The sequence below is a fragment of the Linepithema humile genome, chromosome 8, assembly GCF_040581485.1.
Source record: "Linepithema humile isolate Giens D197 chromosome 8, Lhum_UNIL_v1.0, whole genome shotgun sequence".
NCBI classification, from domain to species: domain Eukaryota; kingdom Metazoa; phylum Arthropoda; class Insecta; order Hymenoptera; family Formicidae; genus Linepithema; species Linepithema humile.
In genome coordinates, this window is record NC_090135.1 from 8426416 (window position 1) to 8452713 (window position 26298).

The 26298-nt window shown below is 40.5% G+C and overlaps 1 protein-coding gene across 10 annotated transcripts in view; it reads right to left on the reverse strand.

Annotated features, from left to right (window-relative positions):
• Rbp6 (RNA-binding protein 6) overlaps positions 1-26298 on the reverse strand; it is a 581361-nt gene that overhangs the window by 319839 nt on the left and 235224 nt on the right. For all 10 annotated transcript variants that reach the window (XM_012364145.2, XM_067360265.1, XM_067360264.1 and 7 more), the window contains one exon: positions 20467-20548. In XM_012364145.2, coding sequence (XP_012219568.1) covers positions 20467-20501 — 35 coding nt within the window. In that variant the 5' untranslated portion in view covers positions 20502-20548. The remainder of the gene's footprint in view (positions 1-20466; positions 20549-26298) is intronic.

Sequence of the window (26298 nt, forward strand, 5' to 3'; positions counted from 1 at the left end):
AAGATTATAAAAGCTGCCGTAATGATTATCGTGCGATACTCGAAATCATTTGCGCAATTTCATAATGTGCACAGCTATTGTTGCAACATTTTATTCTCGCGACGTTGCGCGCGGTTGGAGATAATTTCAAATATAATTTTCATTCGCTCGCAGATCGTAAAATATCGTCCGCTATCGCTTATGAATGTTGTATTTACGTTTTCGAGTGAGCAGTATCGACGATAAATTAATTAGCAATACTAATTTAATTAATATCACGTCACATGGTTTTTGCATATTGGTTGCAGCGTTACCCGAGGAGTGCATTTGTATTTGAAGAGAAAACTTAGTTAATCGAGTTAAAAGAAACGTATTTGAAATAATTGCGCGCAGAGATTTTTCACTCAAGCGCATTCGCACTTTTACTGCTTAACGTTAGATAACTGCATTCATCACGGATCAGCATATTATATTATATGATATAAAAAAACGAGTCCGTGTTATGCACTTTTTCTCGTCGTTCTGTATATAGCGAAATAATACACGCGCGACTGAAATGACGCGTTTTTCACACGGCTCGACAAACCTCGGGAAAATTGCGACACCACCGCTTTGAGTTCTCTCAACTCAGGTCGCCGCCGATTTTCACCCCTGCAGCCCGCGCTTCCACATTTTCTTCGATGTTCCGGTTGCAAAAAGCGGACTCTCGCGCCAAGCTCTCTCACTTCATCCTCTCGACGAAAGCCGGTTTGGGGCTGTTTTGCCTTCTCGCGTGAGGACATTTAAATGGCGCGCCGACACCCTTAAAAAGACCGCGCCTCTCTCCTCAACCTTTCGCCCGGCAAATCGGGTCGTGGAAAAACGCTCTGCAGCAATGCACAATTTTACGGAAAGCCGGACTGCGAGACGGACGATGAAAGAAACTTGTGTAAGAGAAAGAGTAAGAAGAGGGAAAAAAAAGAGCATACGAGAGGATGGTGAATAACCTACTTGAAGATCTTTATTGTGCGAAAAAAGTGAAGAAGCGAGAAAAGACGCGCGTGTAAGGAAAAGCATGCTATGAGGGGATGAATGGAAGGGGTAAAAATTGCATATACCTATCGATGAAAAAGTATAAAAGACGAAGCAGGGGGGAACATAACAACGAAAGCCGAAGTGATACAACACGATGGAGACAATACTGCGAGAAATTGATGGCCTCGGATAAACATGATGCGAGACATTATACAATACAACCATATGAGCTGGAACCATCTGTCCTGAGAAGCGAAACGAGGCATCCTGTAAAAAGATTATCCGCCGGGTAACACAAATGGTCAAAGTCCACTTCTGGATGGTTTCGGTGGCTTAAAGAAGGGGAGCGTTTTCGCTTAGCGGCCATTTCGCTCATTTCCGTTCCCGCGGCGGGACGGAGGGGATCCATTTGCCGCCCCTCTAATTCCTTCTACCATCTTCCTTCGAGGCATCGAAGGCTATTGTACGTTCCAACCTCTTTCCTGTCCCTTCCTAGTCCATCAGTCAGTTTACATTAGTTGCTGCAGAAGCAACGAAAGAGGAGCAGACGAAGAAGGGAAAAAGGAAAACGCCCGTCCGTATTTAAGGCGGCCATTACGGCGGTGTAATTATCGCTTTTCGATTCCAATTTGATTCATAAGAGGGACGGGACTCTCGCGAGCGAAATCCATGAAGTCGAGAACGCGAGGACGAGATGACATCGAAGGCGCCCGAAGAAGCCGGAAAATTGCGAAACGAATTCATTAAACTCGACCCCTCCGATTAGATCTGGCACTCGAAGCGTGTCGATTATGGCGCGAAGTTGCGAAAACTTCGGTCCGTCATAATTATTTGTGCCGCTTTCTTCGAAAGTGTGATGTACAGATTTCGAGAACGTAGGGATAAGGCAGCAAGGGCTTTCCGAGAACTTGGAAAATTACGAGACGATCATTAAATTCGATCTATTTGAATAAGTTTCGTACTCCAAGTGCAACGATTATATCACGATGACGCGGAAATTTATCGCAATTATTTATACCGTCTATATTTCGAAAGCAAAATGTATACAAATAATATAATTCTTGTGAAAAGAAAAAGAGAAGAATAAGAAAAATGAATAAAATATCAATAATCAAATATCAATAACTGATAATTCTATGTAGCACAATAAGCCATAAATAAGTAAATGAAAAAAAGTAAACTTTTAACATCAACTTTTAAATATCAATATAATACAAAGTAGATAAACTTATTTTTGCACGAAGAATGTCCACTTGTCAAGATGACAAACAGCAATTCTGATATCAGATGCTCGTCATAAACATTTATCAAAATTTGTGATATTTGAAATACAAAACGTGCAAATATGTGATTTGCGTGAAAAATAGATACGTGACTTCTATTTACGTGATATCGATGATTTCTTTATAAATGGTAGAAGAGATGCGAATGAGTATCGACTTTTTTTAGACGTTATATAATTTCGCGCAATTTCTTTATCTATGATTGGACAATTAATTGAACATTTTCATTAAAAAAATCAATTAACAATACTCTTTTTGTAAAATTTAATTAAATTTTATATTGAAGCTTGCTTCTTTCTTGACAGAGAAAAAGTTCGATATTTAGAAAACTTTCCAACTTCGAACAGAAGCACTGCTTTTTGTAGCCCTGTTTTGATATAAATCTGTACTCATCGCTTTCTATATTTCTGTATTTTTCTTTGTTATTTTCGCTCGAATAAAACAGCATCTCTAGGTCATTTCGGAACAGTGCGATTGCTGTATTAATTCCGCCTAATTATTCGCCATGCCGCGCGCGATTTCCGATTGACAAGTCGAATAAAAGATACGCGATACAGACAATGCGTTCAGCGAATATGATTCTGGTTAACGATTTAGTGTAGGCAACCACAGGAACAAAAGACACGCAATGGTGTGTAGGCGTTATAAGCGGGGATCGGCAGGCAGTGGAAACCTCTAAACACTTAATAGGTCGTGCAAATACAGCAACTCATCGATTGAACGCATTCAATGCTCCGAACGGAGTCAATTTAAAAAAAAATGAATGAAAAACGGATAGAAGTGTATAAAAAGTTGAAAATTACAAAAGGTTACTAAATAAAACTATCCGTCTCTAAAAGCACAACACAAGCTGCTACTCCGAAATTATCAAATTATCACTTTCGTTATTTTGCAATCGCTTTATTTTTAATGTTTACGCCGCTTGGAAGTATCCACTTGAATAAAGTAATAATGCAGCGTATTTTACGTATGCGGCTCCATATTGTTTGCAGCATTGTTGATGCAATGTCGGACTCGAGACGGCGGAAAAACTTGACTATTCCGGCACTCGGGGGCAGCTAGCTGGTCGAGACGCGTGGGAGGTATAAATCACTGGAAATTGTGCTGCGGCGGTAAACAAACAGATCCAAGGATACAGTGGGGCGCCAGGCGGGGTAGGAAGTACGAGACGGGATGCTGTCGCGCGCATCGCCGGGGGGGGGGGGGGAGAGGGAGGACGCTGCGATACGCGCAAAGCGCCGCGCAAGAAGTCCGTGTATGTAGATGTGCGTCAGCGTATGTGCACGAAAACGAAAAGAGCCGCTAGAGAGGATATGAAGAGCGGGAAGCTGACAAAGAGAGAGAGAGAGAGAGAAAGATAGGTGGCGAGCGCGAGAGAATAGGAGAAGGAGGAGAGGGGTTTAGAACAGTGCGCGGCGTATCCACAGTCGTGGCAATAAATAATGTCAGACCGAAACGACGTGACGCGTAGCGGAACATGTGGGACAACCTGTATATTAGATGACGTCCACTATTCAATTCGCTCTCTCTCTCTCCCTCTCTCTCTCTCTCTCTGTGCGCACTCGGCCGGTCCGAGCTGGATAGCGGTGGGAACGACTCCGCCGTTGCGTTATAGCGCGCTATATGGAGCGTCCGTGTATGCTAGCGCGGACCATCATGCACTATTCATGACCGGTTCGCCCAAGATTCGCCGGCAGCGCGGAACCACGCAAGTGAGAGAGAGAGAGAGAGAGAGAGTGAGGGGGGGGAGGGGGTACGCGTACAAGTTGGGTGGTTGAACGTAGCGAGCTTCATAGCTTTCGAGTGGTATGTGTGCAACGCCGGGTCGGGCTACCGTATCGTTGCAACGGCAGTAAACAGATTATCTCGGCTAATGAAAATGCTGGCTTGCCTGCTCTGGCGAACGTTTACGACTACGAGGACCGCGAGGGAAACGCGGCCGCTGCCATTTGTCGCGATTGGAAGCTCGGCCGATCCCCTAAAATTGCATAGGGATGACCTCGGGTGAAGGTAGTCGCGATAATCTCGGATTAAAATCATTTTTCGTAATAAGAAATTATATGAAGGCAATTAACAGGGCACGTTTGTAATGCATATATAGCTACCTCTAAAGATTTCTTCTTACAACCGTCCTCAGTGACATAATATTTCAATGTGATTTAATCCTTTGAAAATATACAACTTGCTGTTTTACACTTGAATTCTTAATTGTATATTTTCATAGATTTTATTGAAATAATTAATCGCGTAAAGAATTGTGTGTGTGCTACTGTACACGCCACAAATATTCGATCGAATGCATAAAAGCTCTTGTTGACAATATAAGAAACCAGCCAGAAACGGCGATGCTGGAAGTCGCGACGATGCTCCCTATTTTATAGAAATTCAAATCGTATCTGATACGAAAGCCGCTAGTATAAAATCAAGTTGGCGGAACGGAGCGGTAACGGTGACGGTCGTCATCATCGTCCAACTCGGAACGCGGGGGAAGACCCAAAGCAAGCGAAGGCAAACGAAGAAGCTGACGCGGCTGATTCGCAGGGCCAATCGGATAAGTGCATTCCTATAGAGCTGGCCGTCCAATCAGATATACCGTAGTCTTTGACGTTTTCTCATGCCCTATCGCGCGATCTGCCCTCTCGCCCTCTTCTCACACCGCTTGCTTCCCTCCCCCTTTTGTAGCGGACAAGCTCGTCTCGCATCCATCCGCGGGGCTGCCATGTAAGATGAAAAGAAAAGCTGCGGAAAATGAATCAAACGTCCCCGACATTTCAATTATTTCTTACAAGCGCCAGCCCCACGCCCTGCCGCCTCCGACTTGTTATCGTCGCCGACGCGAGGGTGCTTCATGACGACCGGCGACGCGCGCCCCGCACAATCTCGGTGCATTTAAATTAAGACGTGACTTTTATTCGCGACTGATTTATCGCGTGTATAAACATCTCGGAAAAATGCACCGGTAATTAAAACGCTTACAGCATAGACATCATAACGAGACTTTTCTCGAAATGTAAAAGGAAAAAACTAAACTAAGAATTAAAAATACATACTTCTAACTGTCTACTAAAATATGACAAACGTACATTAAAATTTTGAATTCTGAATAACAACAATCACGAAAAATTATATATGCAAATTGATTTTTGTCTTCGATAAGGTGCCAAAAAATAAGAAAAAATTAATTCCAGATTATTGCAGATTGTTTTGTTTAGCGGAAATGTTATAAAATTTATATTCAATATTAATAAGTTGCGCGCCGTCAAATTACACTCAAGAAAACAGGACTTTTTATTCAAACCTCTTTTCTGAAAAGTCAAGAAGCGCAAATGCATTCCCTTGCACTCTTCTCACAATGCTCATGCGCCAAGAGGGAAAGAAGAGTATTGAAAAAGAAGGTGAACGTGAGCAGAAAGATAATGCGTCGACAATACAGCGAAGATGTTTTCGATATTTCGCTGCAAATTGGATGGCGCAAAATTTGAAGCTACGTAAGGTGTCCGTGACTAATAAAATTTAACTGATTTTGTCCGTGTAAAATCTCAAATAAAAAAATAAGGCACAATCATTAGAACGTTTATTTTTAATATTGAAAGAAGTAAAATGCTCGACAAATTACATTCACCGTCAATATTAACTCTCTATGCAAGATTGAAATAAATTTTCTGTTTGAAAAAGAATGCTTAAAAAAGGATTGCATTACGAAAATTAGAATACACTTTTATATTATTTTTATATATTTTCACGTCTTTGAAAAAAATCTTTCATAAAAGCGCAACTATTAAAAATAATATAAGAGAAAATAAATATATGATGCCGACGTGTGGGAAGACTCAATTAAGAATAGATGAAGAGATCAAGAATTAATTTCGTCCTAGAATAGAGCCCAAGACTCGAGCGTGGCGTAGATCGATTGATCGGATAATCAAGCACTACGAAATGGGAGGCCATCAACGGGAAACGCGTATCGCGAAAGCTCTCGGCTGCGCTACGCATCATTTTGCCATTGTCTAATTAAGGTCGGTAATCTGAATCGGGAAGGTAACACGATTATCTCTGGTCGGGTTAGTACGATTCTGACGTAACGGATTCAAATCGCTGATTGACTGAGCCGGCGGGACTGCAATCGGCCGCGATCATGCGACACGCCGCATGCGTGCGCGAATCGTTAATGCAAATAGCTATTATCGCGTTGCGCATCCTACCACGATACGCACGGTAATCGCATCTCCGAGTGTTGCGGCTTGCTTTGTTCTTCAATTGAACGTTGAATGTAATCGAATGTAAAATATGTCTGAGCGATCGCATTATTTTTCCAGCGAATAATCTCTGACGAATTGATGTCGTCTTCCTTGACAAATATTTTCATTTTCAGCATTAAAAATCCCGATAATTTATCATAAATTCAATTTCCTCTGTAGCATTTGATTACGTTAATATGGTCGGATTACATGTGACTATAAAATTCCATTATACAAAATGGAATTAGAATCAAGCAATAAATTAACTTTCGAAATTAAGCAATAATCAGAAGTATAAATTTTATAGAACAAACGCACGCGACCGTACTCACATGTAATAAATTTTGGAAGTGCGTACGCGTGCGCGCGCGTGTATTGTGCCTGTGAAAACAGAGCAATGAAATTAGTAAGCTTTTGATATTTTGCAAACTGTCGGTACCAAAGTTAGATTTCACGTCACCGCAATAGTTTTGAGCAAAATTTACTTTGTTATTTACTTTCAGAAAACTTTCGAAACTCAATCAATTTCAGTTGTAAAAAATTGTTATGATATCTGTTTATCCGTTATCAAGTTGACGAATAAGCACTGGTTGTTCTAATTGCAAGTTACAAAACGTATTAACTGCTGGAACTTGGAGAACTCGGAAACATCTATATGTTGCTCAGAATCATGATCCATTGCAATCGCGCAATGGTTTGTAACGCTAACGTGTTTCCTCCCCTCCTTCCTCCCCCCCTACGGCTTACTCGCATTCCTACCCGACGGAAGTGGAGGATATAAATTCGACGATCATAGGAGAACCGGGGAAACCGTACGATGGTATGTGCCACGAATTTTTCAAACGTCGTTTAACAATTTCGCCGTAAATTCGAGGTGGTATAGCAAGGGATGGTGGGCGAATCAGCAAAAAAATGAAAGAAAGAAGCGAAATACTAAAACTGGCGCGCGCTTACACGCTCGAAATCGTTTGTTTATATAGCTCCCTCGAACCTCCCCTTCCCCCCATCCCCTCACCCCCTCCCCCAGAATATCCGACTAACGAGTTTTTTATTGGAAATTAATTTAGAATTTACATTACATTTTTTTAATGTTATAGGAGCGGCGTGAATTTCAGTGCGCGATTTATTTGCAGTATCGGCATAGTGCAAATAAATGGTTTGGTATTTATTTACATGTTAGCATAATATATGCTTGTTATCTTGTTCCTACAATTGTTATCTTAATATAATCTAAACGATGCCGTGTGCATAATAATGCAGCAAACACACATATAGATATTATAAAATATTACATACAATGTCTGATTATACAACGGCCAGTTCTACTGATTCTATCAATTAACTAAATTGGCGAATTAATTTCGGTAATTTATAGAAACGCTCTCACGCTCAAATCGAAAAATACAATTGACAATGCATGTAATTCTCGCAGATTGTGTGTATCGAACTCTCACGCATTTCTGCAAACAAATATGATGCATATAAACATGCATGAATCTGTGCCTTCTCGTGCACGTATATCACATTGGTTGCCAATTTCCAAACACATCGATAGAAAGGGGGAGGGGGGGAGGAAGAGAGAAAAAGAGAAAGGAGAGGAGATGGAGTGAGAGAGAGAGTGAGAGAGTCAGCGCTAAAGGGGGCGAAACAAGGATCAAGGGTTGGTCGGGGGTTGGATCGAATGTTATGACGTATTACGCCGCGTCGTAGCTACGAAAACAATGCAATTAGTTACTGTAATTGTGCGCAGCGTGCGTTTACGCGCGGTAACCAACCGCGTCGTTTCCACCCTCCGTTTCAACCCCCTCGTCGCTTCCGTCCCTCTTCCGTCCGCTTCTCCTTCCGCTTCGTGTAATGAAACGCTCGTTCGTTCTCGTGTTACTTTTTACCCCCGCTACGAACTACGCGAGCGCTATTCTCCTTTTTCAAACCGGTGCCCGCGAAAACAATGTTGCGCCCCCGAATGTTGTAAATTTATGATCAACATTCGGTTGACTTCGCGCACGTGAGATTTATGTCGGAAATAAATATAAACAAGAATTTATCGAAACCCCGAAGTGCTCGACGAATTGCGCCGATAAAACAATGTTACTCTGATTTTATTAAATGATATTCGAATCAATTTGTTTATTGAAATCGACATGGTTCATATATATATATATATGTATAATAATTCGAGTCATGATGAATGAGTGACATTTTGACAAATTACAGTTTGAAAAGCGCAATTTTTTTCTAGCTTGCGCGTCAATTTAATAATGGATTAATCGAAGGAAAAGAATACATATCAAAATAATTATCGTGAAAAATAAAGTCAATCGCGATCGTAGACGATAGAAGTAATTAGGAACAACACAAGTTGACACTTTTCTTTGTTCCAGGAACTTTGTAACAAAAAATCAAGCACACTTCTACATCCCGTTATCGAATTAGTGACAAACTTAAATTAATCAAGCGAACGCAGTGCCAAAGTTTTTACTCGATTTCTGGAAGAATGAAGTGGATCGAAAACGCGCTATCAAAATAATGAAGAAAAATGGGAACTGCACACATCGACATTTTTCTTTCCTCGTAAGTTCGGGACGAAAAATCAAACGCGCCAGATCCACTTATCGAATTAAAGACGGACTCAAATTGAATAAGCATGCTTGAAGTTTTCACTCGAATCGCAGAGTGAGCTCAATACAAAACGAATGCGCGATACGACAAAAATATAGCGGTCGACAAACATCTTTTTCTTTCAATTTTCTCACGACTATACAGGGAAAAGTCAAGCTTCTTCTGAATCCAGTTGTCAAGTTAAAAACGAGCTTATTGGATAAGTATATTTAGAACTTAATCAAATTTTTGCGGAATGAACTCCAATAAATTAACAGTGAAAGAATGTGCGAAGTGAATAATGATAGAAAAAATCCCAACCGAGAGAAATATTTTGCATAATCCGCTTTAATTTTGCAGAAGATTGTATAAACAAGCAAATATATTTGCAGCATCCAATCTAAAATATAAATATAAACTTCATCAACCATTTTGTTCTAAATTTACGCTATACTTTAGAAATTCTGACGGGACCTAATCGAGTGTAAATCGATCAATTGTGTGCCGATTACGGACAAATGAGGTCATCACTTGATTGCACTAAATACGCACTATTTATTCACAATGCATCGTACGGTGTCCAAATTACAGTTTTTACACAAATATATACAGTTCGCAGGAGATTAGACTTTTATTAACGAAACGTCCCGGTGTCCGAACAACATGCAATTGCGTAAGAACTCGTGCCACTGAGGGCCGAAATAAAGGAACAAAGAGACGCGAAAACTATCGATGCAGCTAAACTTGTCGTGAGAAAACGCAAGAGTGCACGGCGCCGTTGTCCGCGCGTGAGAATGCCGGAATCTCTCCCCTTCGCCCCGAGCTACTCGGTCCACCCTTAAGCGAGGAAGGATCGATCTAACATCTCGAATCTTTTCCAAAATTGATGAAACTACACGTCTATTATTCATGAACGATTGAAACCGTTCCTTCTCCCTCAGATATCAGAGGAACAAGACTTTGTACCTGAAAAGGGCACACGTGTACAGATTCTTAACAACAGCTGATAGAAAAGACCAGAGAATTCAATTTATCAATATTCCTCTGTTTTATTGATTGTAAAAACATTTGTCGAACATCGTACAAATCAATCAATCCTGGATGAATTTTGATCATAGAGGGAGAAATAGAAGGTAGACGCCTCTGGAAAAGGTCGCCAAACAAATGGATGGACCAAATCAACTAGCTTAATAACAAGAGTATGCATGAGGGGGAACAAATAGCACAAGATAAAGACGCCCGGAGGGAACTCGTTCGACACTGAGGTGTCACCGCATCCTTTTGAAGGATTACGGACAGAAGAGGAGGATACGTCAGGCACGCTGACGGCGCCCGAAGAAACCGTCAACAATTCAAGAAATTCATTTAAATCGCAATCGTAATGTTGCTCGACGCGCAATTCATACAAGAGTCTCTGAATATTTTAGCGCTATGAATTTCTGGAACTTAAAATCGACTTCAAAGAGATTCTAAAGAAGTTCCCTTGGATAAAAATAAACAATACGTGCGTAAAAGTTGACGTAACTTGAAAATTTTGAAATGAAGATTCCATTATTAGTACAGAAGAGCAATTTAATGAATAGCATTGCCTTTACCGCCCACTCATCCGAAGGTACGATTTAAACTAGTATAAATTCGAAAGTTTGCCAACGGCTGTCCGTCGGTAGTTTTCCCCATGACCCAGTGCCGTGACAACGTCGTCCTGCGAAACGTACCACTATTTTTCGCCGCCCTCACGCCAATCGCGCGGCGCCAATTTAATTAGCAGAACTACTCCCTCGACAGCGACACGAAGCACGGCGAACTAACTTAACAACGGGTCAGCGGCAATCCGTCCCGCATGCGAGCTCGAGCGCACGTGCATGCACACGGACACGCTGGAGGTGCAACGCGTGTTAGTTTGCAAATGCCAGGATGAAGGATGAAGCACTATATAGCTACCAAGCCGACCACCAATCCACAATACTATATACCACCATACTAAATTCTGAAGACATCTATGTATTTAAAGCGACAGTTCGCACGATTATTCACGAATGCAGCTTTCACGCGTAATTTATTCACTTTGTGTCCCTTCAGCGCATAGCGAATATTTCTTAGTTTGCGATATAAAAAAGAAATCGAAGAATTTGAATTTATCGTAATGTCCCGATAGTGCACGCACGGCCAAATCATTATCGTAATATATTAAATTGATTGTAATTTTATGTAATACTGTACACTCGCGAGGAAACCAAAGCCGATTAAAGGACTGGAGCAATCTCATAACCAATTATTGCATCATGAAAAGTAATCAAACTGTCTCATTACCTAAAAACAAATTTACGTCCATTATGTGGCTTCGCTACGTTTAGCAAATAACAGTGGAATACAATATGGTTTGTTCAGCTCGGCTAGTATATAGTACAGCAATAGAGAATGTAATCCCTTCTCTTCCCTCCGCCCCGAGACAATAATGGTTTGGCCGCGTATGCACTATCGTGTGCAACGAGCATTAGACTAGCCGATGCCTCGCGTGTTCTACTTTTGGATCGATCGCAATTAAAACTGTTGAGTCGCACTATTTTCATTTTCGCTGTTATATCAGGAAAGACACTATTGTTCAGGTCAGATAGATCAAAAATCTAAAATTTTTTCATAAATATTTTGCTGAATTTAATTAAAAAAGATTTTATACCGCTTTCATTATCCACAATTAAAAAATTCAAATAAAAAATATTTGTACTGGATTTCACAAAAAATATTTGAAAGGAATTATGTTGTATAAAAGTAAATGAATAGAATTTTAAATTAGTTTAATCAAATTATAATTAGATTGACGTAAACAGCCATTGAGTGGATTTTAAATCAGTATCAAAAATCATTTTTGCGTGACATAATTAGATATTCAATGTTATTTTTCTCACGGTAATAAATGCCATTTAGTTTTATATTATGATTAAAATATCCGTAGAGAATCATAAAATAATTTTTTGTCAATTCAAGAGAACAAATATTCATAAGAATTCCGAAAAGCCACTTTAAAAGATCTAATGTTTGCGTTTTATTAGCGTATCTTTCAGAGCAAATATGGGGGAAAGAGAGAGGGAAACTAGAGTAGGAGAAAATAGGAGAAAAAGAGGGAGAGCCAAGGAAGAGTGTAAATAAAACATCGGTACCGAGCTATACGATGAAATGATAAGAAGGAATTAGGATAAAACAAGAGGAAAGTTCTTGAACGGAGAGAGGTAATCGAGAGATTGCTGCACGAGATACGTCGGTTGTGTCTTAAGTTTAATCTCGACGTCGTACATCGTCTTCATCGCGCGTGCAACATAGACGAGGTACATTATTCGAGATAGACTATCAAGGATATGGCCGTAAACAGCGGATTGTCAGTCGTTTTCCTCGATTTCGCACAGCACTAACCGCGCAACGATCTCACGAAAAAATATGTTTTATAACAGCAAATATAAATCGCTTTATCGTTGAAAATTTCACTTTCTTTTTTACTTGTTAACATAATTCTAAATGTCATTAATTTAATTTACTCTCCGATCACTTAAACATAAATTTCAACAGAAATCTGACATTTAGAAAATTAAAAATTTAGTATATCTATGAGTGACAAGGTTTAAATTCTTTTTCTTCTGAAACAGTAATTTTGATACGTTAGCTTTTGGCTCTTCACACATGACAAAATTAATACAAAGACAGATACGGAAGGGAAGGGACGCCGACTGGCACGCTTAAAACCAGCAAACAACCATTAAATCTCAGACGAATTGGTTATGAGATTTGCTTAATGACGTAGCTGGCTGCATTCACACAACTTGACGCCAAGTCGCGTAACGACGACGCGACGTGGCGCGGCGCGACGCGTGCCACGGCTTCTCGCAAATGCGGATTTCGCGGCCCTTCGGTCAGATGCTAATAAATTGCGGCGCGTCGGTACCAGACGATTTTTGTAGACAAATCTCGTTTTCCCGCCTAAAACCGCGGCACAGCCGCGGGCGCTTTTAGAGCGTCTGCCTCCGCAGACTCGTCCTCCCCAACTGTCGCTTATTAATATCGTGCGTCTAAATAGAAATTCGCGGTGCAACCGTGCATCAACGGAACGCGGTCACAGGTGTCGACATACATACACACAAAGTGGAATTGCAATCGTACGAAAATATATTAGGTTCTCGCGCATCAAATATGATTTGTGTGATTCCCAGATAATTTCGGAAAAAATCAGACGCACACATCAAATTGAGTTAATTTTAGTCACTTCCGAATCTTTGCCAACAAAAGCTAAATTTATAATTTTATTTCTACAAAATTCACGCGAGACTGTAAGAATAACATTTACACGTGTCGACCCTGATTTGATGGATTTTACGTTTGCGCGTGTTTTCTTTCAGCCGTGAGCTTATAATGTTACAACAGCCGCCTGTGTACACGGATGCGGAAACCGCAGTCGTTGTGCTCAAAGTCGTCAGACAGAAAACAAATCACCGTTACCGTGGTAGCAGCCGTTTCGACGCACCGTAGCGTAAGAGTTTACTTTACGGTGTTGTAACGCATCCGCGCTGCGTAATGCCGGCATCACAAAGTGCGTACCGTAAAAGCGCAGTCGATTCGAGCAGTCGGTGAAGTATCGAAATGAGTGCCCATACAGGTGTCCATAAAAGTATTTTCTTTGCGCTTCGCATAAGCCGACTTAAAGCCGAGGTTATTGGATTCATAAAGACGTATACAAAATCAAATATGCGTATGTCATGTAATCAAAGCGCGTATCATCAATGCTTGAATGGAAAAAAATGGCTAAGAAAGAAAAATATTAAAATCTTGGAAAAAATTACAGTAAATGTTAATGGAAGAATGAAATATATCTTGAATTTTATGATATCACAAATTAATTATTAAATTTCTTTCCGTTGAACATTGAGAAAGAACTTTTGATTTAAGAAAAAAAGAATATTAAATAAATTTTACTTACAGCAAGAAATACTTTTAATTATATCAAAATACTGAGCAAAACAGGAATACTGATTAAATTTCTTTTACTCTATTTTTTTTTCCTCCACTCTCTTTCTTTCCAGTTAGCAAGTCGTACAAGTTAGAATCGACAGACCGAATGAGAGATGATGCTATACACAGAATGTGAAGAAGCCCGAGGAATCGTCCGAGGACTATCTTCCCGACCGGGCAATCTGTTAATTCGATCGTAACTCGTCGTTAAGGGAGAATTTAGTTGGTACTTGCCGGCGATAATTACACGGGTTTTGCGGCGCGCGTGGGGCGTGGGGAGAGAGACGTGGTGCCACGAAAGGCGAGAAAACGAAGAAAACTCGGGAGAAGAAAAGGAGGGAGAGAGAGAGAGAAAGAGACAGGCAGATGCTGGCTGAAGTAGAATTTATTGGGCGATAAGCGCCGTGCAACTTTCTTCCTTTACGATCGTCATTCTTTATCAGCCCACTCGTGGCCGACAGCGGCGTATCGGCGTACCAGGATAGACTAGGCTTTATGAATCGGGATTATTAAGGTCTTTCTTAGATCATAGATCTTCTCCCCTTTTCCTTCTCACCTCGCCAAATGGAAACGTCGCCGTGGAGAACTCCCGGTCCTCCGTCTTCGTGTATCTCGCTGAGATAACAACATATCCGCCACCGGCATTAAAATCACTTCTATCTACCGATTGGTGACTCTTCGAGCGCGAGTCTTCCCTCGCAAATTCGATTTCTTCGAACAAGTTATTATCGGATAAAAATTTCATCGATATAATCTTTCATATCTCGATAAATGTGGCGTCGCGAGCTTACTTTACGTAAAAATTGAAAGAAATTGAAAACAAAGATGCGCAGTTGGTCCTCGATTATTAAGAACTTTTCTCGCGCGACTTCGAAATTTACGCACCGCGAAATAGTTTCTTTCCTAGATGGAATGTTTTCCAGGCGTGCCGCTGGAAAGCGGTCGGGTCACGCGTACCGATCGTTTCCGGAAGGTTATAAGGCGTACTGCGGCTGATAGCCGCGCACATGACCGCGCGCCCGGGATGGACGATAGAGGTCTTGAGTAATTTATCAGGGTGCTTGAAGGGCGTGGGTGGCGATGGGCGCAGGTGATGCGCACGGCGAACGCGAAGATCCGTGACCAGCGCCGTGGTGCGAAGTCTTATCTGCTCAGCGGGCGAGCGCACGAGGGTGCTCATCTACTCGCCGTTAGTTAGCGATGTTAGCAATCTCAGTTCTCGCCGTGGCACAGAAACGTCACAGCCGCGATATACACGTAGTCCGCTCGTATCTAATTCTCGTAATCTTGCACATGTTCGTGAAATAAAATAATATATTAACCGTTTAAGAAACGTTCCTAATGTTCATAGATCATAAACAGGAACAGGAAATTCGTCGATTAAAACTGCAACAAATTTTTGAAATCGATTTTCGATCTCGTTATTAAAAGTGGATCATATTTTTGCAATATGAATATAGCTTATCCGTTTCAAGACTGTCGCTCTTTCGCGTTGTTATTTGAGACGAAAGATACAAAAATAATAAAGGATGAAGTGTTAAGGACTAGTCGAGATAGCGACAAAGTATGCACGTGTATCGGTAGATCATTTGGATACGGGTTGGGAGGGGACGACGCGAAATGTGAAGGATGCGGAGGTGGGTTAATGTGAGCCCGCGTAAGGACACCCGCTGTGCCCTGCGGGAGTTAACGCGGGAATCGCGTGTTCCCGCTATGAAACACGGAACGCCAAAGAACGTAAGGGAGACAGACGGCTGGCATAAAGAGGGACAGATAAATAGAGAAAGGAAAAACAGAAGGAAAAAAACAAGAGTGTGGTATAGAATTTTCCCGATTACTTTCCCGCTTGTGCTTATCTTTCGGAAGAAACATACGTCAGTCACGTGATGACATGTGGAAATTGTTGCGATACCATTCATTTTATTTCGTTAATTCTATCGATTCAATAAAAACGTTACGCGCACCACGTGTTGGAATGTTGCGGAAAGAGAGGCGCTAAAAGGTAATGCGAAAAGTCTCAATGAAATCTCGGGGCCGCGTAACAGATATATCGTGGCGAAATTGAGATTGGTTATCGAGGGCTGCAATCCTCTTGCCCCCCCCCCCCCCTCACTCGTAAAGCGAGGAAGGATGGGCGAGAGGCAGGCGTGTCGAGATAGTGTAGCGCGGGCTCAAATCGGATAGTTTGTTCATTAGAGATATTTTCCGTCGGATGGACGGCGAGAGGCAGCCGAAGAAGCGTGCTCCGCGTGTATTTGTCTTGATAAGTTCGCAGCAGGAAATGAGACTGTCGATAGGAGAGCCCGTGCTCGCCTTCCTTAAAAGAAGCAGAACTGCCAGAAATGAGGATCTCGATTCGTTTAACGAGGAATAACGGTCGTATCGAAGTACCACGACAATCAGAAAGCGATTTGTGAACAAATGTGAATCCATCAAAGATAAGTATCTTGCTGATTTAACGCTTTATCTATCTCGGAAGATTATTACGCAGATTAAAATCTCTAAACCGTAGATGCGTCTTTATAATAAAACAATAATGACCGAATATCGATCCGATCAAACAGAACGTAAAGCAAACGTCTACGAAATATATGTATGATAAGGATACTGCGATGCGTTCGATTTGCAGCTCAAATATTACGTTAAAAATGATCAATGATAGAAAGAAAGATAAGCAAAGGATTATCGATTTTCCAACGCATTGGTTCTCTTTACGGTTCCAAAAGCACTAAAGTTAACTGCATTCTCGAATATCCGCATTATACAACGCAGCCGGGATCTCATTGTTATTACGACCGTTTGGAAAACTCGTAAAAGAGCGATTGAATCGACTGCATCACGTTACTTTTATATTCTAAAAACGCATATGAAGATTAACACAAATGAAATAACCGTCGACTCGGCGCGCTGCGATTGAGCGTTTCAAATTCAAGCCATCGCATAGAACACGTAAAAGAAGATTTCTATATTTTGGAGACAGAATCTTATAACGAGGCTCGGAAATGAAAGTAGAATTGTCATATTTTTAGAAGCATTCTCGAGTGAAAACAATATTAAATATTTTAAAACGTTGATTTTGATTAATCCCAAATCAATATTAGTTTATTAAAAAATAGTTTTCGGGAATAATCAATAGTATTTAAAACAGTCCTGACTTAATAAGTCACACTCGATGTATCCCATCGTAAATATATACAAAATTAATCAAATTAAATATTACAAGTTGAACATTGTTTCGAATATTCGCGTTTATGCATTTGCAAATTTGTTTTTATCCATAGCGAATAACTTGATCAAAACTGCTATCGATTTTACACACTCCGCAGTAACCGGAAGAAAGGGAATAACAAAGCAAGAGGGAGAGAAAACGAGGCGAAAAGAGGACGAAGAGAAAGAGAAAGAGATTTTCGCTCCCGTATCAGTGGGCAAGGCCCGTTTGACCTGGCACACATGCCGCCCATAGATCAACCAGAACCCTTAGGCCGAACCCCACCACGCCACGGGCTAACCATTAATTTACAACCCGCAGAGTAACCCCATGCCTCAACCCCTGCATACAGGATCCGCGTCCCCTTGCGGCAGATATGAGCTACGACGTGGCGCTGAGGGATTCAACCGTCCCAGCTCCCGGAGAGAGAGACGGCCCCTTCTATCTCTCCATTCTGCCTCCTCCGTTCGCCGTCTCTGTTGCGCTCAACCCTTAAACGACCTCCACCCATCCGAGAAGCTTCCCGGTATACCACGGTGAAAGAAATTTAAATCTATCGACAGCGCATCTTACTTAATCTTGGATAACTCGCGAATATATCTCGAATCGTGCAGCGTAAATCGATTTTCTTACTAAATTATCACTTGTACTCTTATATTTTTATTACGGTACCTTTGATATTTATTACATTATATTTTAGAGGGATATATAAATAGATGCAATTTATCTAAAATTCAAGAAAGATGATTCGATACTTGTTGTCAGATTATTGCAAACAGCGTTGCGAAACAATCTTCATTAATCATCCCATGTTTAATTCTACATCTCTGACTAAAAAGCTGCTTCTACTCATCTTCGGGCGCTGCAATCTCGATCTTCGGCTTTTTCGTCGGCGGAACGGACTTACCCGACCCGATGTGTTCATAACGAGCTCGCCGGTGGTAGGAGTGGAGAACAAAACTCTTAATTGTCAGTGGACTTCAAACTATCCAAGACACGAAAGAAAAGGGAGACGGGAATGGGGTGGATTCGCAAAGATTGAGAGAGGGAGAGAGAGAGAGAGAGAAAGAAAGTCGCGAATGAATGCCAGAAGCTCGAAAGGAATGGGAAATGCTCTTTGATTTTGTGAGCTTTATTTTCGCTTAATAAGCGGGTGCGAATAGGCTCGGCTGTTGCTTGCGCTTTGTAACTCGACGGAAGTAAGTTGTCCCCTGTTTCGTTTTGTTGTCCAGCAGTTCCTTCTCTCTTCCGCGCCCCGACCTCGTTCCCCTCCGGTTCCTCCCGCGGGAATGAAAGGAACGAATAATTAGAGAAGGTTGGCGGGCACGGCCCGAAAGTTTCTGGCCAATTAATTAGACGGAGAAATGCACGGTACGAAAGGTAACTGGCGCATAAGCGCCAGAGACGGCAATTTAAACAGCGACAATTCGACTGCGATTATCGTTGCACAAACGTTTTGACGGCGCGCTTTTATAATGTAAAGACTTCAGTTGATAATAGCGAGTATTAGCGACTTGAATATTATAATAGGAGGCCTATGCATTGTGAAATTTGCAGAAATTAAAATTAAAATTGCAGCGATAATGAAAATGTTAAAAAGTCGATAATTGCACAGTACAATTCTACTGCTAATGTATCATCCATTAAAATTACTATTACAATTCGCGATTTTATCGACGAAAGCTGAACGACGTCATCCTCTCAAAACTGAGATGCACGTTGGGAATAACAGGGCGAAGCCCTAATATAAAAGGAAGAAGAAGAAGAATTCGCCATTTGTCGTTTTCGCTGATTACACAACGATAAAACATTGTCGGCTTTACATTCGATAAGCGATAAGACGCGCGCGTTCCTTTTTCACGGCAGAGTCTACTGTATATAGCGGCTGAACGCACCCCTTCGACCCTCTCACCGTCCCCGTTCTTTCGACCCTCATCGTCGGACTCGCCCCTCGTTTCCTCTACTTAAAAACCGGTAATTACTCTGATGCTGGTGTGCTCTGGCATTTACCATCCGCTTCGGTGTTATTCTGTTTTCTACTTAACAGCGACACTCGACTCGAAACTCGATTTTCGCAGCGCACTGTATATCATTATGCTGCGCATTACTTCGTGATGCAGACAGCACAAGGAATTAATTCTGTAGCGAGTGTCAAAAACAATACTGCGAGTATCTTACAATATAAGTATTAATCCTTAATTTCAAATATTTTAACAATTATAACTTTAACTGTTATTGTTAAAATTATTATTAACATCATTATTACTTCGAGAAGTGATAATTTATTATTATTACTAAACTTGCTTTATTGTCACGATTTTGGCTGTATTTTTTTATCACAAGAGAAATATTATAATTTTGCTGAAATTTCACTATTACTTTTTTACCGCTATTTTTATTTGTCATAATTTTCCTCTGTTTCTCGTGGAACAAGATTAAAAGCACAAAGAAAAATGTAAGAATTAAATTTACGAGCTAAGTATACCGATCGGTATACTTATTTTTAGCAGAAGCAACCTTGACGCGTCAATCATATTTGCGTTTTCTGCGCTTAACGATAGGAAAGAAGAATCTAACGAAAATTCCAGGAAGACTGACACGTGGTTGACGCTATGAATTTCGACGAGGTCATTTGAATTTAGACCAGATTCTCCAGATTGAAAATGTACCTGACATACTTTCTCGGTTGGCATAAACTGATATTTCTGAGAAATATATAAGTCTTCTCCTATTTCGCGAAAGAATAATCGAAAAATAATTAAGTCTAAGATTAATAAGGCGATAATATAAGAAGCAGATTGGTCGGCGTAAAATCGTCTGTATTGTTGAGAATCAGGCTTAAACTTGCGAATCGGGCTTAAGGTGTAATGATTAGCGTAAACACGAGACGGATAGACGGAGTTTTTCCGAGAGTCGCTAGTAGTGCGGACTCGGAATCTTGGACTATCGCAGGTGATAGCGCGGAAAAATTGTACCCGGATTCGAGTAGGAATCGTACGTAAGTAATCGCTCGATAGGCGACGATACGTTATATTATTTATTTAACGAATTATACGGTCACGGCCGTATTTAACTTCTGTCTTCTTTCATATTATTTTTTAATTAACTCTACACCAAAACCCCTACAAAATAAAATGTATAAAATGCTTACCTTGACCGTCGTGTAGTGGGATCTTTCATTACCATGACTTCTGTGATGTCTCCATACTTGGTGAAATACTCCCTGAGACTCTCTGAAACAATAAAATGATTTAATTAGTTTATATAAAATAATTTAATGACACAGATATTCTTGATAACGAAATTAAAACCTGAACGCTGATACAATATCTCAATTTTGCATATACTTCTTATTTTGTTTGCATTTAAAATAGTGTTTTTATCATATTTCGAAATTTGACATATTTTTGCAATTATTCAAAAAAAGTATGTCTTTCGCGCAAATAAATGTCTCTTAACGAAGGATGACATCGCGACGAAAACCAAAATTAGCTCTTCGCATCTGCCAAGCAAAGTTGAATCTGAAGGCAACGCAGAAGATCGCTGACACTAATTGGAATTAGTAGATAACAACGCGAGTCGACACTTCGGAGCGTAATCCTCCGTTAGCATAGCTTGATAAACGCGGTGCGTGCGTCCAAGGTAAAGCTTTAGCTTAGTACGACCTAGCTTTGATGGTACCTAATTTTATACATTATGCATTTACTATGATGAGATTGTCCAACAATCATTTTTTATCGATGCAAATAAATGACAATAAAATTAGTGTCGCAAAATATAAAAGAATTAAAATAAAAGTGACATTAGATAAAGGCAAATGCCTTTAAATGCTTCATCATCAAATTTTATGGATCCAATCCAATAACTTTATACTTTGAGAGTATTAGAAAAATATTATAATTTCCTAAAATAAATAAAACAGCTCTTAGAAAATATTGATATTTTTTACATACGAAAGAAGAAACACGAAAAAAATCAAATCTCATTCTTTAATCTTCTTTCTGACTTTTTAATTATTCGAAGAATTATCCAATCGCACGCATATTATCACATAATCAATGCGATCGATGCAACCAATGTAGAGCTTTCTCGCTCCTTTCCACCAGGGACACCCCCTTGACCCTTTTCGTAGGTTTATAGCAAAAGGCCGAACACTGGCGGCGAGCCAGCATGGCCGCGCTCCAAATACGTCTTACACCTTATCTAATTATACGCTGTTTCATCCAGCCCGCTCGAAAGACTTCGTAATGTTCAGCGGTTACTTGTCTGTTCGGTCGCGCGCGCGCGCGAATGAGCTTCAATAAATTCCCAACGTAGCTTTACGATACGCCGCAATGTATGAAGCTAAATACAGATACCTTTAGTGCTGAGCGTTATTACGGTATACTCGATGGCTCATATAAAATTCACAAAAGAAAAGAATATGTACGATCTAAAATATGCAATCTACTCGAAGCAGTGACGCTAACTGGAAATAGCCGTCCCGAGGAAACTCATTTTGTACATAATTGCTATCCTTTATACAGAACAAATTCTTTGTAATTAGCAACGACTCTTTCATCTTTCGGAGTAAATGTTTTAAAATAGTTACATAAAATAATATTACTTAATAATATATATTTTAAAATATATTTTTAATTTTTTAAAATTGCAACTACTTCAAAATTAAAGAATTAATTATTAATTTATATACTAGTAACTATTGAAAATTATTTATGCAAACTTTACATTAATAAAAACTCTGTCGATTCTAAGGACATTTGCTTTAAATCTATAATTTGAAATCAAATTAGAAAACACATGTGAAAGAAAGCTATTCCCCGGAATTACTTATCCTTCCTATTTATATTATTTCCTCCACTCGCGGAAATTGGAATTTCTCAGTCACAGAATCAAAACATTACGTCACGTCAGTATTATCCAACTTCAAACTTGATCGCTAATCAAAATTCCAATGATAAATACAATGTGCGAACTGAACAATGAGAAGAGAAAGATGGGGGAAAAAAGAAAAACAAAACAGCAATTTATCAATTTTCTCTAAAAGATTTTCTCATACACGTAAATGTTAAATAAAAAAAAAAAAAAAAAAAACGGAAAAAATGTACAACTACATGTTTACCAATAAAAATTCAATAACGATATTTCGTTGAAAAAAAACACATAAGTTAAAGAACGGACGATGTAAATTGAACGAAACAGTTTGATAAATAAAGTAACTTGATTATTGCTTGTATTTTTCATGCGAAACGCGAACGGACGGCTGGCAATCATGAAAGCTTGAAGTGTTTAGTAATTGTTATTGTCGAGGCGCGGAAAATACGGAATAACTGAACTTGCTAATTCAGCGTGCGGCATTAATCAATGGATTATTGGTATCCCCGGGTCATTAGCCGCCGGGCACCACCTGTTTGGTAACGAGCTTTACGCATAAATTACGGTCCCTCCGCTGTTAATTAGTGACACCAAGTCGGAATTCTTAAGGAGGCGATGCAGCGAGAATCTGTTACCAACCACGCCGGCTAATGTTCGTTTCATGACGAAACATTTAAAAGACAATTAGGCTAGAGACTAGAGATATCGACATCGCCGTTTATTACGTCATCATCCTCCTCGCCGGAAATAAGAATTTGTTAATAAAAAGAGCATTATCGAAGCGTGCCGTTGAACAACTTCTTAATGGATTTATAATTTGCATTTAATCCGAGAAACTTTTAGGAGAGGAAAAAGCGAGATTGTCAAAGATACCGCCGCGAAAAGATCTCGAAACTCGCACGTGAAAAGCAACGACGATAACTATTGTAATTTATTCTGGCTATTTGAAACTTGTAACCCTTTGCTGAGATATTCAAGAGAGAAATTGTTAGTTGATTTAAATTCTATGTAGAAATAATACTTGAATAAAATATTATTCATATATCTTCTAAATATTATAATCTCGTGATATAAATTTTACTTAATTTTTGTATAAACTTTCGTTCGTAATAATTCAAGAAACTAATTTTAACTTTCTTGCTTGGCGCCACATATATTCGTAGCAATACTTTTTTAATTTAGTCCTGTAATATATACGTATAATTACCAGTACAATATAAAATATTATTAAATTTAAAAAATATTCAAAAATTCTTTAATATATTGTTTTTTAGAATATTCGAAATTCTAATTGTAGAATTAAGTTTTCCGAAACATAAATCTTAATTTTCACGGTTCCTTGATAATTTTCCTTGATAATTTTCTGACTTCGCCGTCGAAACGTCGGCCTAGCATAAAAATGTCGTTAAATTAGGGGGAGGTGTACCTCACCAGACGAGCTTGCCAATGCTTCTTTAATTTGTCACGGCTCCCGGATTGATGGAAGCAATTTCGTCGTTCTCGCGAGAAGACGCTCTTAAAACGTGGCCGCGATCCGCCGAAATTTACGGCTGTCATTTCCTTAATTGTTCTCCAGCACAACTTATTTTTCACGCGCGGCCCTCGGCCCTCCCGCATTCTCATTTCAACCGTTGCAACTGCTTGGAAGGTACGCTCGTGCCTTGGCCCTTTGCCGATGACGCGACTAGCTTACTCAGGCCAGAACTCTCTTCGCTGCTCCCCGAATGGCAACAAACGGAAGCCGGAGCGATATGTTGCCGACTCCGAATGAAGTAGTGCTCGGAGGAAATGGAATGTTTACTTGTAAGTTTCTTTAACTCTTCTTTCAAGAATGCAGTAATTTATGGCGTCGAAAACAAAGAACTGCAGTTCGCTCGTTATAGTAACAGCTAGTTGATTAATTGAGCGCATATACAAATAGAATTGACAGAAACAAATTCACGTTTCGTCTAATACATATAATTTCTAAAAAAAAATCCTCTCATAGATAATGTAAATGTTTGTAATCAAAAACATTTGTGTAGACGCGAGATTTGAATTTCTATCTATAAAGCGGAAGAACTTACGGTTAAGAAGTTTACGAGCGGTGAATTTGCCGAAGTGGCATGTATTGTACTGCGTTTTGCATTGGTAATGTGCCAAGCATGGTTTTCTTCGGCAAAAGAATGCTGCGTTTCTGCCGAGTTTGCAAACTTACGTTTTATAAGCATTTCTTAACGCAAAACGCAACGTTTAGTAACTAACATATTCACTCCACATTTTTCCAAAGACACAAAATATACATTTTGGATTTAACGTGTTTTCACATTCCAAGTTTTCCAACTATAAAAACTGGCTAAAATTTTCGCTTCACCGATATGCAATCTTAAAGAGATCAAAATGCTAAAAATCTCGATGGTCTTTGAAAAATCGCGCGGCGAACGAAGCTAATCTAGAATTTTTTTTCCCCTCCGAATCTACGGATGCAACCCTCACTTTCCCTACGCCTCTTCATACCCTCTCTCTCTCTCTCGAGGGACCGCTCGTCTCGCGTCGCGTCGTGGTTGGAGCATATTGGTCGCCACATCATAAGGAAGCTCCAGAACCGACTATCCACGCGATAGTCAACGACGGAAGAAGAAGAGACGACGAGGTGGCGGGCTCCATTCAAATGAGATTCAACGCTAGGGAGGAATCGGAAGGGACGCCAGGGAAGCTGAAGAGACGGCGGGAGGCGTAGAGGAAGGGAAGCGCAGGCGAACACGGTGCACGCTGGCCTCTGCTCGAGTGTTTTTCTATTCAGAGAAGACTCGCATAAAGTCCTATATACCGAGTTCTATCCTATCCTATCTCCCCGGATCCCCTAGGAGCCAGGGAGAATATGGGGTGAGAGAGGCGAAGGGGCGGTTCCCCCATTCCGGAGGACCGTTCATTGAAACGAATGGCCTTGTCCGCCTCTTCCTCCTCGTCCCTTCATCTTCTCTGTCTTCCTTTACCTTGCTCCCTTCTCGTCTTCGCGATCTTTCCGTTTCTATCTCAGTCTCTCTCTCTCTCTCTCCTTCCCCTCGCTGTCCTATCCCTGACCCTCGAATGTGCCTCTCCCCCTCCCCCTCCCTTTCCGATCTCCAGCCGCGCTTCTTTCTTCGCTTCTTCCTCGAGTTACGCCTCCCGCGAATACGCCAGGATTACTTATCCTGCGCGAAAGGACGCTCAAGGCTCAACCTAAAGCATCATTTGAATAAACGCGAAGTTACTGCGCGCCTGTTCCCGGCAGGCAAGAGCGAGCGGGAGAGAGATAGTCTAGCGCGCGTCTCCCACGACTATATTAATGGCGCCGTGATACCTCCGGGCAAAAAGAGGAGTCCTCGCTCTCTATTACCCGCGGGATGAGATTCCTGTCAGCAAGGATGTCGCGTCTTCGGCAACGGGTCACGATACTCGCGCATCATTTTGCTGGTATAACGACGCGTCGAGACAAAGAGAAAATTCTAATTTACTTTACGACAATCGCGTGCGGTGAAATTTTTGCCATTTCTTGAAATGTGATCGATAAGTTAATAATCATTGTGTGATATTAGAGCAGTCTTTACATCACATTATTCGAAGTTACAATGTAACTTGGAATAATGTTACAAGACATGTTATGTAAATGTTACAAGACAAGTTGGCTGTAATGTACGCGGCTCATATATCGCTCGTTCGGATTTAAACAGTTTGTCGGATGACGACTTGACACAGATAAATGTAAATCAGACGTTTCCTCTATTTTTAATTGCTCGAGAAAAGAAAATGTGGCGGATAACATCCGCTATTATTTTTATCTTCGTGCGCAAGTCATACAAGTCGTCCGTAAAATAAATATTCGGAAACTCGTGTCGCGTTAATAATACATGTCTATTTTTGTATCTGGATGTGCCCGAATTAGCAATGAATACTCGGCGACCAATCCGCAAATATGATATTTATGGACTGCATCGATGAGATAGTAGTAGTGTGTTAAGCGTTATGCGCATGCATAAACACGTCATTGCATAAATTATAAGGTAAACATTGCAGTAGTCAAAATTCTAAACGTTGATTTGTGGCATTGCGCCGTTCTCTATTCAACGGTTGCCGCGGCGCGAAATAG